Source organism: Macrobrachium rosenbergii, chromosome 6 (genome assembly GCF_040412425.1).
Source record: "Macrobrachium rosenbergii isolate ZJJX-2024 chromosome 6, ASM4041242v1, whole genome shotgun sequence".
Classification (NCBI taxonomy): Eukaryota; Metazoa; Arthropoda; class Malacostraca; order Decapoda; family Palaemonidae; genus Macrobrachium; species Macrobrachium rosenbergii.
The window spans coordinates 20,688,227-20,701,373 of NC_089746.1; the positions used below are offsets into that span (position 1 = coordinate 20,688,227).

General features: G+C 40.6%; 1 protein-coding gene across 38 annotated transcripts in view; it reads right to left on the reverse strand.

The window, feature by feature from the left end:
• Nucleotides 1-13,147, reverse strand: part of Mbs (Myosin binding subunit) — a 235,886-nt gene that overhangs the window by 100,522 nt on the left and 122,217 nt on the right. For all 38 annotated transcript variants that reach the window (XM_067105133.1, XM_067105138.1, XM_067105134.1 and 35 more), the window contains exons 8-9: nucleotides 8,884-9,057; nucleotides 907-1,009 (exon numbers count right to left, since the gene is read on the reverse strand). In XM_067105133.1, coding sequence (XP_066961234.1) covers nucleotides 907-1,009; nucleotides 8,884-9,057 — 277 coding nt within the window. The remainder of the gene's footprint in view (nucleotides 1-906; nucleotides 1,010-8,883; nucleotides 9,058-13,147) is intronic.

Here is a 13,147-nt window from a genome sequence, read left to right on the forward strand (position 1 = left end):
GAACTCTTATTGTGTTTATATTTTAGCTTTGCCTTCCATAATAAAGTATTTCTTTGACTTACATGTATTGCAACTAGTGAATTCTCTTCAAGTCATTCCAAAACACAAGTAAAATTGGAACATAGGTAATAGAGATATTAATTACTGAAATGGAGGTGTCAATAAACTTTGTGAGAAAGAGTCCTATCTACATGATTCACATCCCAAGGGATTACACTGGCTTTCTGCATGATTCGAGCTAGGTAATGAGCGCTCAAGAAAGTGCTTTTTAAAAGAATGTACTGTACTTTGTGGCATTTAAATTAATGATCCACATTTTGCCTTTTTTAGTTGCATATTACTAAATTAGTGTGGTCCAAGTTTTCCGTTATGCAAATATGCTTTACAGCAGATCCTGGTAACTTATGCCACCTCTGTGATTTGCATCAGTGGTTACTAGTTTATTTCAATAAAACTGGATAGTTTGTCTTTACTGTTTAAATGCATGACTGATTCTAGGCTCCCTTTTGTACAGAAGATTACATTAACATCTGAATGACAAAGCATGTCTGAAAATTGTAATTATTATCATGAACACCCTTCTAACCACAACAGCGCCCAAAAAGCATTGTATATTTTCATCAGTCATGAATATACGATGAGTTAACTAATTTTAGAACACAAAAGCATTATCCAACATCCACTGTACAAACATGCGGAATCCCCAGACTATGCTTATCTAAGAACGTGCACTACTGAGACATTATGCTTCAAGACTAATGTAAATCTTCAGCTCTGCCCAGGAATCTCCACAAAAACATAACCTATAAAATATGCTATTAATAATATAAACACTTCAACAGATTGTAACAACCAACAAAACCACTAGTGTTTATTACCCAAAACGGAGGAAACAGCAGGTCTTACCTTTCATCCTTCTCCGGCAGGCTTATTCTCTTACCCGTCAAATCTTCACTTTCTCTATTATTAACGCGTGTTGGTGTGGATATAGTACGGGATACTTCTTGGTCTGTGGCAAGAAATATATATACAAACTTATTTTTCTCCTCTGTATACAATATCTAATGATAAGAGGACTTAATCCAACACTGAAAATTATAAATGCATGATACAAGCAAACGGGTAAAGAATCTAGGCACGAGGGCACTAATGTAAGTAACCAAAGGCATGAGGGCACTAATGTAAGTAATCAATGATCACATTCTGAAAAATTACTTTAATGGTACAGGGTGTTCCTTTGTAATCAGACTTAAAGAGTACCACATGGTCCGGTTAAACTTGTTTTTACTATAATGGTCTTTCATAAGGTTAGGCATCTAAAGAGATCTTTCCACTATTGTCTATCTTGAACCAATTCTGTTTGAATCTCATCTGATTCAGGTCGTCAGCTAGACACTTCGGCCTTCATGGAATTGACATCCTGCTGCTTCCAGATCTACTGCCTTTTACTGACTGCTACAACCAAAAAGGCACTGGAAGGTTCAGTCCCCATTGCACCCAATTGAGTAATAAAGGTTCTTTACAACATCTCTTTGTTCCCAGCTTTTGCCTTTCACTTTCCATATGGTAAATTTAATCTAATACCATGACAGTTTAAAAGTGTGACTCAGTGGACTTGATAAACTACTATAAAATAATATATTAATAACAAGTGACTGCTCTTCTCTCCTTCCTGATAGGCCAAAAACAATGATTGACTTGAGATCCAAAACCAGTCATAACAGAACTTACCACACGACTGCCATCCTAGATTCACAGCATAATTTAATCAACTTTTCAGAATCTCCTCGATCTCACCTAAGTGCCTGTCCCCCTGCACAAAAAAACACAAGTCTTTCAGAGGTATCAGCATCCCATTTCAATGTCACTGAAGTTGATATTATTCTCTCTCTAACTGGCCACTCAATATCAAGTTTGCAATCCAGTTATCTTGTAAAATAAGCGGCAGCCTTTTTTTTTTAAATCGCGGTAGCACTTCGATAGTTTAGTGTAGGTGACAAGCCCTGCCCACTAATGGGAGTACTGGAAACGACTTAGCAGAAAACCTCATTCTGTTTGTGCCCTTATGTCCGTGACAGGGGATGAGGGCGAGCTCCGATTCTGTAATTACTTGGTGAGTATACATGAAACTTAATTTTATTATAAAAATATCATTTTCATATTAGTAACTTACCAAGTAATTACATAGCTGAATCCCATATTGAAGGGGGGGTGGGATACTTGGACATATTCTACTCCAAAACATTAAGGCATGGTAATGACTTTGAAATAGAGAAATTGCTAGCATTGAAACAATGCTTGTCATTTCCTTACGTGGTAAGAGAGCTACTGCAGGTGAATACTGCCTCTGTTTGGTGCTCATCCTAAACTGTAGTGGTGTGGTAGTAAAGCCATGGGGTGCCTCTACTTAAGTGGGAGCTTTGCAGTGAAGGATAAGACCAATGGCTAGCAAAGCATATGTAAGTGCCCTTACCCTGGGCACAGTACCAATATAAAAAACAACCAGACAACGCTTTCACCTACACTAAAAACACCACAACCCATTCACTGAGACTGGTGGCTACTCCAGGTACATTGTACCCCCTGGCTCCCAAAAATTTGACACCCTACTTCAAGGTGAAGAGATTGAAGTAATAGAAGGAGAAAAAGAGATTCCCATGCTTCCTCCCTCAATACCATGCCAGCCATTGAAAATTTCCCTAAGGTACTGGAATTCTCAAAACAATGTTTCAACTTCTTTCAAACAGTGAGACATGAAGATCGGTTTGCACTTCCAGTAGGCCAACTGCAAAATGGAAGTGAGGGACATATGTGCCTGAAAGCTAATGAGGCAGAGACTGCCCTGACGTCATGAGCTTTCACTGTAAAAGTAGGCAAAATGTCATCGTGAATCTGAGAGTGCGCCTCAGAAATTAAGTCTTTGACGAAGAAGACAATGTGTTCTTAGTCAGAGGGCACAATAGGTTCTTGACAGAGCACCAGAGGTTACTGGATGGTCCTCTGATCTTCTCGGTCAGATTATAACTTAAAAGCCACTCTCTCTTCTTCAGAGACAAGGTATCCATTAAGGTCTTAATGGAGAAAGAATGGGGCCAAGGCTTGGAAGTGTCCTTGTTCTTGGCTAAAAATCCAAGGGTAAAGTAGCAAACTGTCTCTCCTTATGAAAAAATCTACCCTTTATCGATGGCTTGGAACTCGCTAATATGTTAGCAGTAGCCAAGGCCATGAGAAAGAGAGTCTTCAGAGTAAGTTTTCTCCAAGAAGAGGAACTTAGGGGTTCAAAAGAGGGACCTGTCAGCCATTTCAACACTACTGTATGTCCAGATTCCAGGAGACTAGATCTTCCATTCTTGCTTAAGACACATCAAAGGACTTCACATGGTCGTTAAGATCTGGGATTGACACAAGATTCAGGACCTGTGTTTAAACACTAAGCTAGACACAGCTCGATACCCCTTAATGGTGGAGGATGGAAGATTCCTAGATCTCCTCAGATAAAGAAGGAAATCTCTAATTTGGGTCACAGACGTCTCATAAGAAGAGACGTTGAGTCTGAGACACCAGCTTCAGAAAATCGCCCACTTAGCCTTGAAGAGGAGGTTAGAAAATCGACACCTGCATCTTGCAATAGCCTCTGCAGCATGTCTTGAAAACCCTTATGCTCTGACAAGCTTCCAGACAGTCTGAAACCTGTCAGGGCAAGAGCAAACTACCCTTTGGTACCTCTCAAAGTGAGGTTGTCTGAGTAGACATGGTTTTTGGGGAAGGAGTCTTGGAAAGTCCACTCACAACCGTAGCAAGTCGTGGAGCCATTCTTTCATGGGCCAGAACGGGGCTATGACAGTCATCGTTACAATGCGATGAGCCCAAGACTTGTTCAGCACTCCCCTGGCCATGTTGAAAGATGGAAAGGCGTAGAGGTCCAAGTAGGACCAATCTTGCAAGGTGGCATATGTTGCCCATGCTAGGGGGTTCGAGGCAGGAGAACATAAGTGAAGTCGATGATTCCTTGAGGAGGTGGCAAACAGGTCCAATGTCGGCCTGCCCCATAGTTTCACAGATCCCAATAGACCAGGGGCTCCAAGGTCAACTTAGTGGGAAGGACCCGCTTTCGACGGCTCAGTTCATCCACCAGAATATTTAATTTGCCCTGAATAAATTGAGTGACTAAACTCACTCGATTTGATCTGTCCACTGTAGAAGGTCTCTAGCTGCTTTCAGAAAGAAAATATGTGAGTGTCGCCTCGCTTGTGTATGTACGTTAGGGCTGTGGTATCATCTGGTCTACCACAGTCTTGTGAACTAGGGCTGAGAAGCACTGAAGCCCAAAGTGAATTGCTTTCAGCTTCTGACAATGTGAAGATTCTGTTCTTCCTGCGACCACGTCCCAGAAACTTCCCAGTTCCCCAAAAGGACTCTCCAACCTAGAACCGAGAAGTCTGAATAGAAGTCTAGGTCTGGGCTCTGAGGATAAAGGGCTTTCCTTCCGAAAGTCTACAATTGGCCCGCGCCATTGCTGGTCTGACTTGATCCCCGGGTCTATGGGAAATATGTAGGTGTCCAGCTGTGTTTTCCTGTCCCAGTTGGCCTTGAGGTAGAATTGTCACTCATATGATGTTTGCCTAACTTGACGAATGTCTTGATGGACGAGTCCCCAGTAGGCTCATCCACTGACGGGCCGAGCAAGACGAAAGGGGCTAGAAACTTGTGGACTGTCTGAAGGCGGCTGGCGTTCTCTTGGCAGACGAAAAAAGCCCGAAAAGCCCAAGAGTTGAGACTCATCCCCACATAGAGGAACTCTTGCGATGGGGCCAACTGGGACTTCTGAAGGTAGATGATAATTCCCATTTCCTGAGAGAGGAGATGTTCAAGTCCTTCATGCACTTTTCCCTCAAAGGGGATTGAAGACGCAAATCATCCAGATATAGACTGACGTTCATGCCTATTAAATGAAGTCATCTGTTAGAGGAGCAAGGACTCGAGTGGACACTTGAGGTGCCGTAGAGAGGCCAAAGCAAAGAGCCTGAAACTGGAAGATTTTAGCTGGTGCCTAGCACTCCAAGAGGAGACAGGCGTTTAGACGCCGACTTGGGGTGCCTGAGTGTGTGTCCTGGAAAAAGGACCTTAGATACCTCTTGGAGTCTGGATGGAAGGGGAAGTGGAAGTGTGTGCCCAGCATATCCAAGGTTACCATCCAATCGCCCTGTTGAATGGATGAAAGGACTGACTGATTCATCTCCATCTTGAACTTCGTCTTCAGAATGAAGAGATTGAGGACGCTTAGGATGAGGACTGGTCTCCGAACCCCAATGACTTGGGTACCACAAACAGACAGAAGTAGAAGCCCTCTGTGTTGATGTCCTCAACTTCTATGGCTCTCTTTCGCAGGAGAGAGGAGACATCCCCCAAAAGGGCTGAACGTTCTTCTGAGCCTCTTGAGTAGGCCGTCAAAACAATGACAGAAGGGACTAAACAGGGGGCTTTCCGTGAACGGAATGGAGTAGCCCTCAGTAAGAACTTTGAAAATACACTGGTCTGTCACTGTGATACTGCACTTCTCCCAAAACTCAAGAAGACAGGCTCCCACTTATGCATGGAGGACTTCTTCCCCATTTCTTGATCAAGGACTTGAGCTCCTCTTGATAGTTCTGGCCAAGAAGCGGACACTGGAGCAGGTCCTAGATTGGACTTGGGCTTACTCCCATGAAAGGGATGTTGCTGGAAAGGAGAGCCCATCTTAGGAACAAATGCAGACGAATCCTTGGGGCGTTTGGAAGAATGACCAGACATCGACTTCTATCAGAGGTCCGACTTCTAGGCCCAAGCGACTCCCTTAGTGGAGAGGGAGCACCATAAATCTCTTTTCTTCAAAACCCCCAAAGAGAAAAAGCTGAAAGTTCAAGAGAGCCATCCCTGATGGTCTTGTCTGTGTACAAGAAAGGACTCCTAGCCAGTCTAGGGCAAAGTCTCCAACTAAAAACATTGCCATCTTTAATCTTCAAGCAACTCAAAAGAGGACTTTGACAAGGATGTCCAGTTCTGCCTACGAAAAACATAATTTTCGCCAACGAAAACACCAAGCACTCAAGCATTGGGAAGAAGGAGCTTCCCCATTGGCGTAGGAAAGAAAAATCATACAGATTAAGCACGAGGGAGGAAAGATAAAGGAAGCCTTACCTTGCTCCCTCTTAGCAGAAAACCAAACTTCAATCTCCTTGAGTGCCTTCCTAGAAGATGAGGAAAGCACCATTGTGGGGAGCCTAGGTCTGTCATCTGGATGGCTCCTCATCAGGAATGTTGATTAAGGCAAGACTGGGGCTAGCTAGAGCCAAAAAGGGTAGGAGAGTTTGCTTGCAGATATCGAAGGAAAGCTGCATAGGCTAGGAGACCCACAGTCAGAAACATGCACTTTGTGCTCCAACGCTCCAAGCAGAGGACTGATACTGAAGAGTTGGAGTCAGGCGCTCGGGGAGCTGGCGCCGGGCACTCAGAAGTGGGAGCCAGCTGCTCAGGGAGCTGATGCCAGGCACTCGGAAGGGGGCACCGGGAACTCGGAAGCAGGTGCCGGGCACTCACAAGTGGGCACTGGGAACTCGGAAGTGGGTGCCGGGCACTTGGCAACTGGCGCTGAGAGCTTGGGAGCTGGCGCCACGCACTTGGAAACTGGCAGCAGACGCTCAAGAGCTGGCATTGGGCGCCCATGAGGAGATGGGCACTTGAACAAAAGCAACAGGCGCCTGAGAGGGATTGCTGGGCGCTTAGGAGCCAAATGCTGGAGCCCAATAGAAGTAAGCTCAAGAGAGAAATACTCTGGGTGTCCCATGCGCTGCAGGAAGGTTGAGGACTGTGTCCAGCTCCTTAAACTGCTAACTTTGTAGCGGAGAAGAGCGGCCAGTATCACCTGCGTGCCTCTTCAATGGATGAGACGAATCTGAAAAGCACTTGTGGCGCTTCCAAGTCCGGGCTGGAGTCTTGAAAGTCAGACAACTGGTGTGCATCCAAGACACCTTTCCAGCGGCTGTCTGTCAAAACCTGGGAAATATGTGCAGCAGGTTTGACTGAGGGTGCAGCAACCCGTGGGCAAACCCCACTGGCCTCCCTTGGACTTCCGGCATGTCTTCTCCCGGGTTCAGGGGAGCAGGACAGAGACCTTCACCTAGGAGACCCGGTGGGATGAGAAGCCACTCCTCCACTTGCACAACACTATCTCCTATCAAGACACCTTTCCAGTGGCTGTCTCCCAATACCTGGGAATGCAAAACAGGTTCAACTGAGGGGGCAGCTACCCATGGGCCAACCCCATTGGCCTCCATTGGATGTTCAGTACGTCTTCTCCCAAGTTTAGGGGAGTATAACAAGTGACCCCAGTCTAGGAGAACTGAAGGGACGAGTAGCCACCTCCTCCACTTCACTGTATTCACTACCAGGTTAAAATCTTGTCAAACCTAGACTCGGGACTGGCAATGGCAAGGGTAGGAAGCAAGGGAGCCAGGCGCAGGAAGGGGGGTTAGAAGGAAGCAAAGATTTTCTAACCTAGGCTTAACTAAGAGAAGCAAGTTCCTCAGTGCTAGAGGCCGCATTCTTCTTCTTGTCATTAACTATCTCTACGTGAGATTTCAGTACCTTCCACTTAAGCTCACTTGGCACCAGGAGCTCAGGAGCTGGCGCCGGGTGCGCAGGCAATCATTGCATTCAGTACCAGTTCCTCCTTACTGCACCCTATACTTACTGCAAATTGTATGTCTCCTTACTAAAGAGTCATATGAAGATTTGAACAATCTGTTTTGCAACCTTTGCCACATTAGCAAAAACTAGATGGACTTGAATCAGACAGAACAACTACAAAAACTGGAAAACTGATCCTGAAAGTTATCAAAGCTTGAAGACTACTCAAAGTAAGCAATAATACTTCACCGAAATCCAGCCATACAACCGAAAATCAGTAAACAAAAGCTGCAGCAAACCCCCGATATCACTCAAGAGCCATCAGAAACAGAATGAGGTTTTCTTCTAAGTCGTTTCCATTACTCCTGTTAGTGGGCAGGGCTTGTCACCTACACTAAACTATCGAAGTGCTACCACGATTTTTTAAATAAAGGCTGCCGCGCAAGTTGAAACTATAGCTGTGTAATTCAAGGCTGCCGCGCAAATTGAAACTATAGGTATGTAATCACTTGGTAAGTTACTTATATGAAAATTAAGTTTCTGAAAAAGTGAGACTTGAATGTTTAGGCAGATGGTATAAGTGGTATGTGGGAATAGCTGAAGGCCTAACTGGAAGGGAGTTCTGGCAAACAGTGCACAAGAAAGGGAAAAATGAAGAGAACTCATTTCACATCAAGTCCCATACAGGGGAAAAATAAAAATTTCCAGGATGCTAAAGACAATAAAACTGAATTATTCACACTGCCTGTGTGTGAAATAACTGTAATGTTTTGAAAAACTATCATATCAGCTCCATCCTGCCCTCTCAGCAGGTTTCAAAACTTAATTCTTCTTTGCACACACTACTGCTGTACTTGTAATAATTTTGACTACATGTTGCACATTAACAATGAAAAGTAAAAGGGTATATTTTACGGATAAAAATCAATTGGACTTAAAGAACAGCAAGCACATTACAGTTGGAACTTAGCCTCAAAAATTGGAGGGGATGGAAAAGTTCACTTTTGTTTCCTTTTATGTAAAGGGGGCTAAAAAATGATGAGTATCTAAAGGATATCATCATTTTAATTATTTTGCCAACTGAAGCTTTTTATCATTAAAGACAGCATAAATATAGTATACCTGTAGTGACTCATCACTTGCATATTTCTCATTAACATCCTCATACCAATTAAGAAATGCTTTTAAGTGGTACCCTAGTGATTGCCATCCACTTACTTTTATCGTCTTGAAGTGGTTTTCTAAGGGAAGACGGTCTTCTCCAAGACTGTACCTCTGATTCATCCATGGCATTATCTCCTTTGGCCTGAGGAACTGTCCGAGTATTATTTTTATCCGGACTAGTGGGAATAATCTGTGGATTTTTTTCTTTATTAACTTTATTCTTCTTTTCTGAAATGGCACAGAGAAAAAAAAGTTATAAGAAGGTATTCTACATGAAATCCTATGAATGCTGCTCTAAACTAAAACTTTACTGTATCTGGCATGACAATACACTAATAACCTCAACATACACAAAAAAAATTTCAAATCAAATGAAACAGGCTATATGTGTTCACACTGCTAATGCATTATCTGAGAATAGTAAAACTACATGAAATGACATATCTCTTTCATCACTGCTTATCATTCCAGAATATAACATTTTTAATAACTAAACTGTCAGCTTTCATAAAAGTTAATCTAGATCTAAGAACTAAATATTATAATAAAGGACACACAAAATTACATGAAACAAAAAAGACTATCTAAAATCTCTAATATGCTAATAAAGCTTATTTACTGTGTGCTTCATATGGGTCCATGCCACAATGCCATTATTCTAGTAATGGATCGTGTCTAAGCCTCGCATACCCACAGATAAGCAACAAAGAAGGTACAATTATTAAGGTGCAAGAAGTCGACTGGGTGACAAGTTAATGTCAACTATGACGACTTACCAACTAAATAATGCAGAGGGCTAAGCGCACGAGTGCAACTACCAGATAAACCACCATCCTCATTCTCCTTCGCACTATCATCATCAATATCATCTTCCTCTTCACTATCTGACTCTGAGGAGTCACTACTATCACTACTGGTAGTATCCTCACTACTCTCCTCATCGTCTGAGAGGAGTTTTCCAGTTTTTTGTATATAAAGCAGCAGCATGTAAAAGGATAAAGCCAGTTCATAAGAAAAAATATAGAGCAGATAAAAAATGTTGAATATGACTACAATCAGTCAGAAAGTTAGACTTATGACAGTAAGAAATGTTGTGTTAATTATTAAGGCATAAAAAGGGTACATTAGAAAGCAATCACATGAAGTTTACAAAGAATGCAGAAGGAATGTCAAGGACAAAGAAAAGAAACAACATATCCTCCCCTACATCAAAATCCCACCATTAACTAAAGGGCAGAGCAAGTGTGTACAGTATATGTGTGTTTGTAACTACTAAGTTTTCCCATACAATACTTTTACATATGTACAGTATTTCAATTCAAGTCTATATTTAATCTGAAATTTTACCTCCAAAATCATTTTCCTCCCTTCCTGACTGATTGAAACTTGGATATGTAATTGATCCCTGACTGTATGTATTTTTATGTCAAATGAACTTTATTTTCATTTGCTGAAAATAGCCCCAATTTTGTATGATGTTGAGATGGCCATCATATTTGGTTTGTTTTATGGAGCAAAATCTTACCCACTGCTTGAGGAGTAATAACCCTGATTCTCCAGTTGAAGACGACACTATTGTACTGTATTTTATTAAGACATTTCAAAAATAAGTCCTCCAAAAATATTAATACTGTATCTAGCATTACTTCATAATCTTCATTAAAGGAAGTTTCAGTTATCACAAATCTTTTGGAAATGTACATCTTCTGAAGAATAAAAATGAACTGATTATGGGTTCATTGCTTATCAAAATACCGAAGTGTTCTCAAAATGTTTTACAGAATTATGCATTACATACATACTTTTCTTCCCACTGGAAAATTATAATCTGAGGGGCATGGAGGTTTCAATACACATTACATGCATCTCAAACTATTTTTTACTTACTAAAATCATACGCAAATCTCAAATTTTGCTAACTGGTTTTCACAACAGCATCAAATTCCCTTCTTTCACTTTATCTTTTAGGCAAATAAATAGTTTTAAGGTTTTTAAGTAGTAATCTTTGCTATGAATGGCATATTCAAATAGTTTCCTAAGTATCCTTACTTATTTCTTTACTTTGTAAAGTCAAAACATTTGGGAATGAATGTTCCCAATTTAGTGCACAAGAATCTGTGCCACAAGAAGGACAACTATGGAGATTGGGATGTAAAAGGTGGAAGAATGGGATTTAAGCATATATTTGGAAAGAAAAGAAAACAGTAAGACTATGGAACATCAAGACAAATTGCACGATCCAGATGGTAAACATTACACAGGTATGAAAGGAAACTTTGCCGAGTCTTAACAAAAGCATTAACAGAAACAGAGTTGTAGAATAATAGTAGGGGAAAACAAAAACTAGGAAAGTGCAACTGAGAAGGTCAATCAAGAAAATGAGCCATGCGTGAAGAATACCCTCTAGGCAAGTAGGACACTGCTATATGTGAGGAAGTGTGTTGAGGACAAGGAAAACTGGAAATTTTCTATTATTTTACAGTCTCAATAAAATGAAATTACAATAATTCATATATTTTACTACACATAAGTACTGTCCAGCACTACTTGATGGCTACTTTTGTCTTCTTTTGTTCCACTTCAGTGACTTCTCCCAATGCATGAAGTAAACTACAGTATTAGTAATGCAACAGTGCTTAAAATATTTGTTTTGCACATGGATAGTTTTCATGCAATCTCAATGACAAGCATGTAACCCTAAAAGCTCATAAAACAGGAACAAAAGCAGACTTGTGCTTGAGACTGTATTACATATACTAAATTCTTTCACATGAGTCTGTTAACATCCATGGCTATTATAGCTTTTGGTTATGCTTTGACACTTTACAAAGATTGTCTACATGCAAGTCCTGAAATATGCGTTAATGTTAGTCATAGTACAAAACGAAAGGTCATCAGCCCTCTCTTTGAAATAGCTACCCTTCAGCTTATCATTAAAGATGAGTCTTGTGTTGCTCTTTCCGAAGCATCAAATTTCCTTAGAAATTTTTCTTACGAGCATAATAGATTCAATTAAGTATGCACATTAAAAACACATAATAGATTCAATTAGGTATGCACATTAAAAAGACTGAATTTATTTATTTTCAACTAAAATCACCTATACTATCACAGCTGTAAGAACTTCAGATCTTCCCCAACCTCCTACAAATTCATCACCTGATCACAAGCATAACAAATAATGGATCAAACTGGTTCTGAAAATATAGCTTTTAGAGATCATCTTCTTTTACATACACAGTGCAGTATTAAGAACAAAGCATTGTAACTAAAGAAAAAAGAATTTACATTTACAATATAGTACCGGGAATAAGTCAATCCACCCTAAAGAAATATGAGATTTGAAATCCATGAACAGTAAAAAAAACCATGAATTTGCAACAAGTGTAAAATATCAATAACTACTTAGTCATACACAACACAAATATTGTACAGTATGACAAGCCTACAGTATATAACCTTCACCATATTTGTTAGCCCTGACTATACTGGCTCATTCGTTAATACATTCCACTAACCATATAAGCCCCTAATTTTGCATAGTGTATCTTAGTGCCCAAAGCAAAACATTTTAAAAAAATCCAGTACACATACTTAGCTAACTACAAATTTCTTGAGGATAATCTAATAATACTGTCTTCATTCTTCTGTGCACCTTGGTAGTAGTTAGATGCATTGACACTCACTCCATGACCTAATTTTGTTTCAAATTTGAATGGTGATGTAACTGACAGGATTTAGTCTTTGGTGTCTTTACATTTTCCTTTTGTTTGTAATGTAATTCAATTGTTTTACACTTCACAAAATTTTGGCCAGCAACTGACATGTTTTCCTGTCACTGCTGAGAGGAGTCTGCTGCTTGTTTTGATTTTTTAAAATTTGTCCTAACCATACATCCATCATCATAGTTTGCAGTTTTCCTCATCTGCAGTATGTTTAAGTAATTTCATACAAGCTTTCCTGTTCATTTTGTTTTTGTTTTCCCCTTGCCTTGCCCTGATTGGGGTACATCATGTGCACAAGGATGTTTATTATGCCATTCGCCTCCAGTTTCCTCCTTTTCACAGTATCTGTTAACTTTGGTTCTCCTTTTCTTTGTTTGTCTTTAATACAGTGTGTTTGGTTTTTGTCACAGAAGAATGAATATTAAGAGAATCTGCAAGGACTCGTGACTTAGCTAAGAATACATGCTGGAATAGTTTTCTTGAAATGCTTTACTTTATCTACCTGGATGTGTTCCAAAATTTAGGGCTATTTCATGATTAATGAGTTTGTATAACATTCAACTTTTGTTATAGAAATAATAGTGTTTACATTT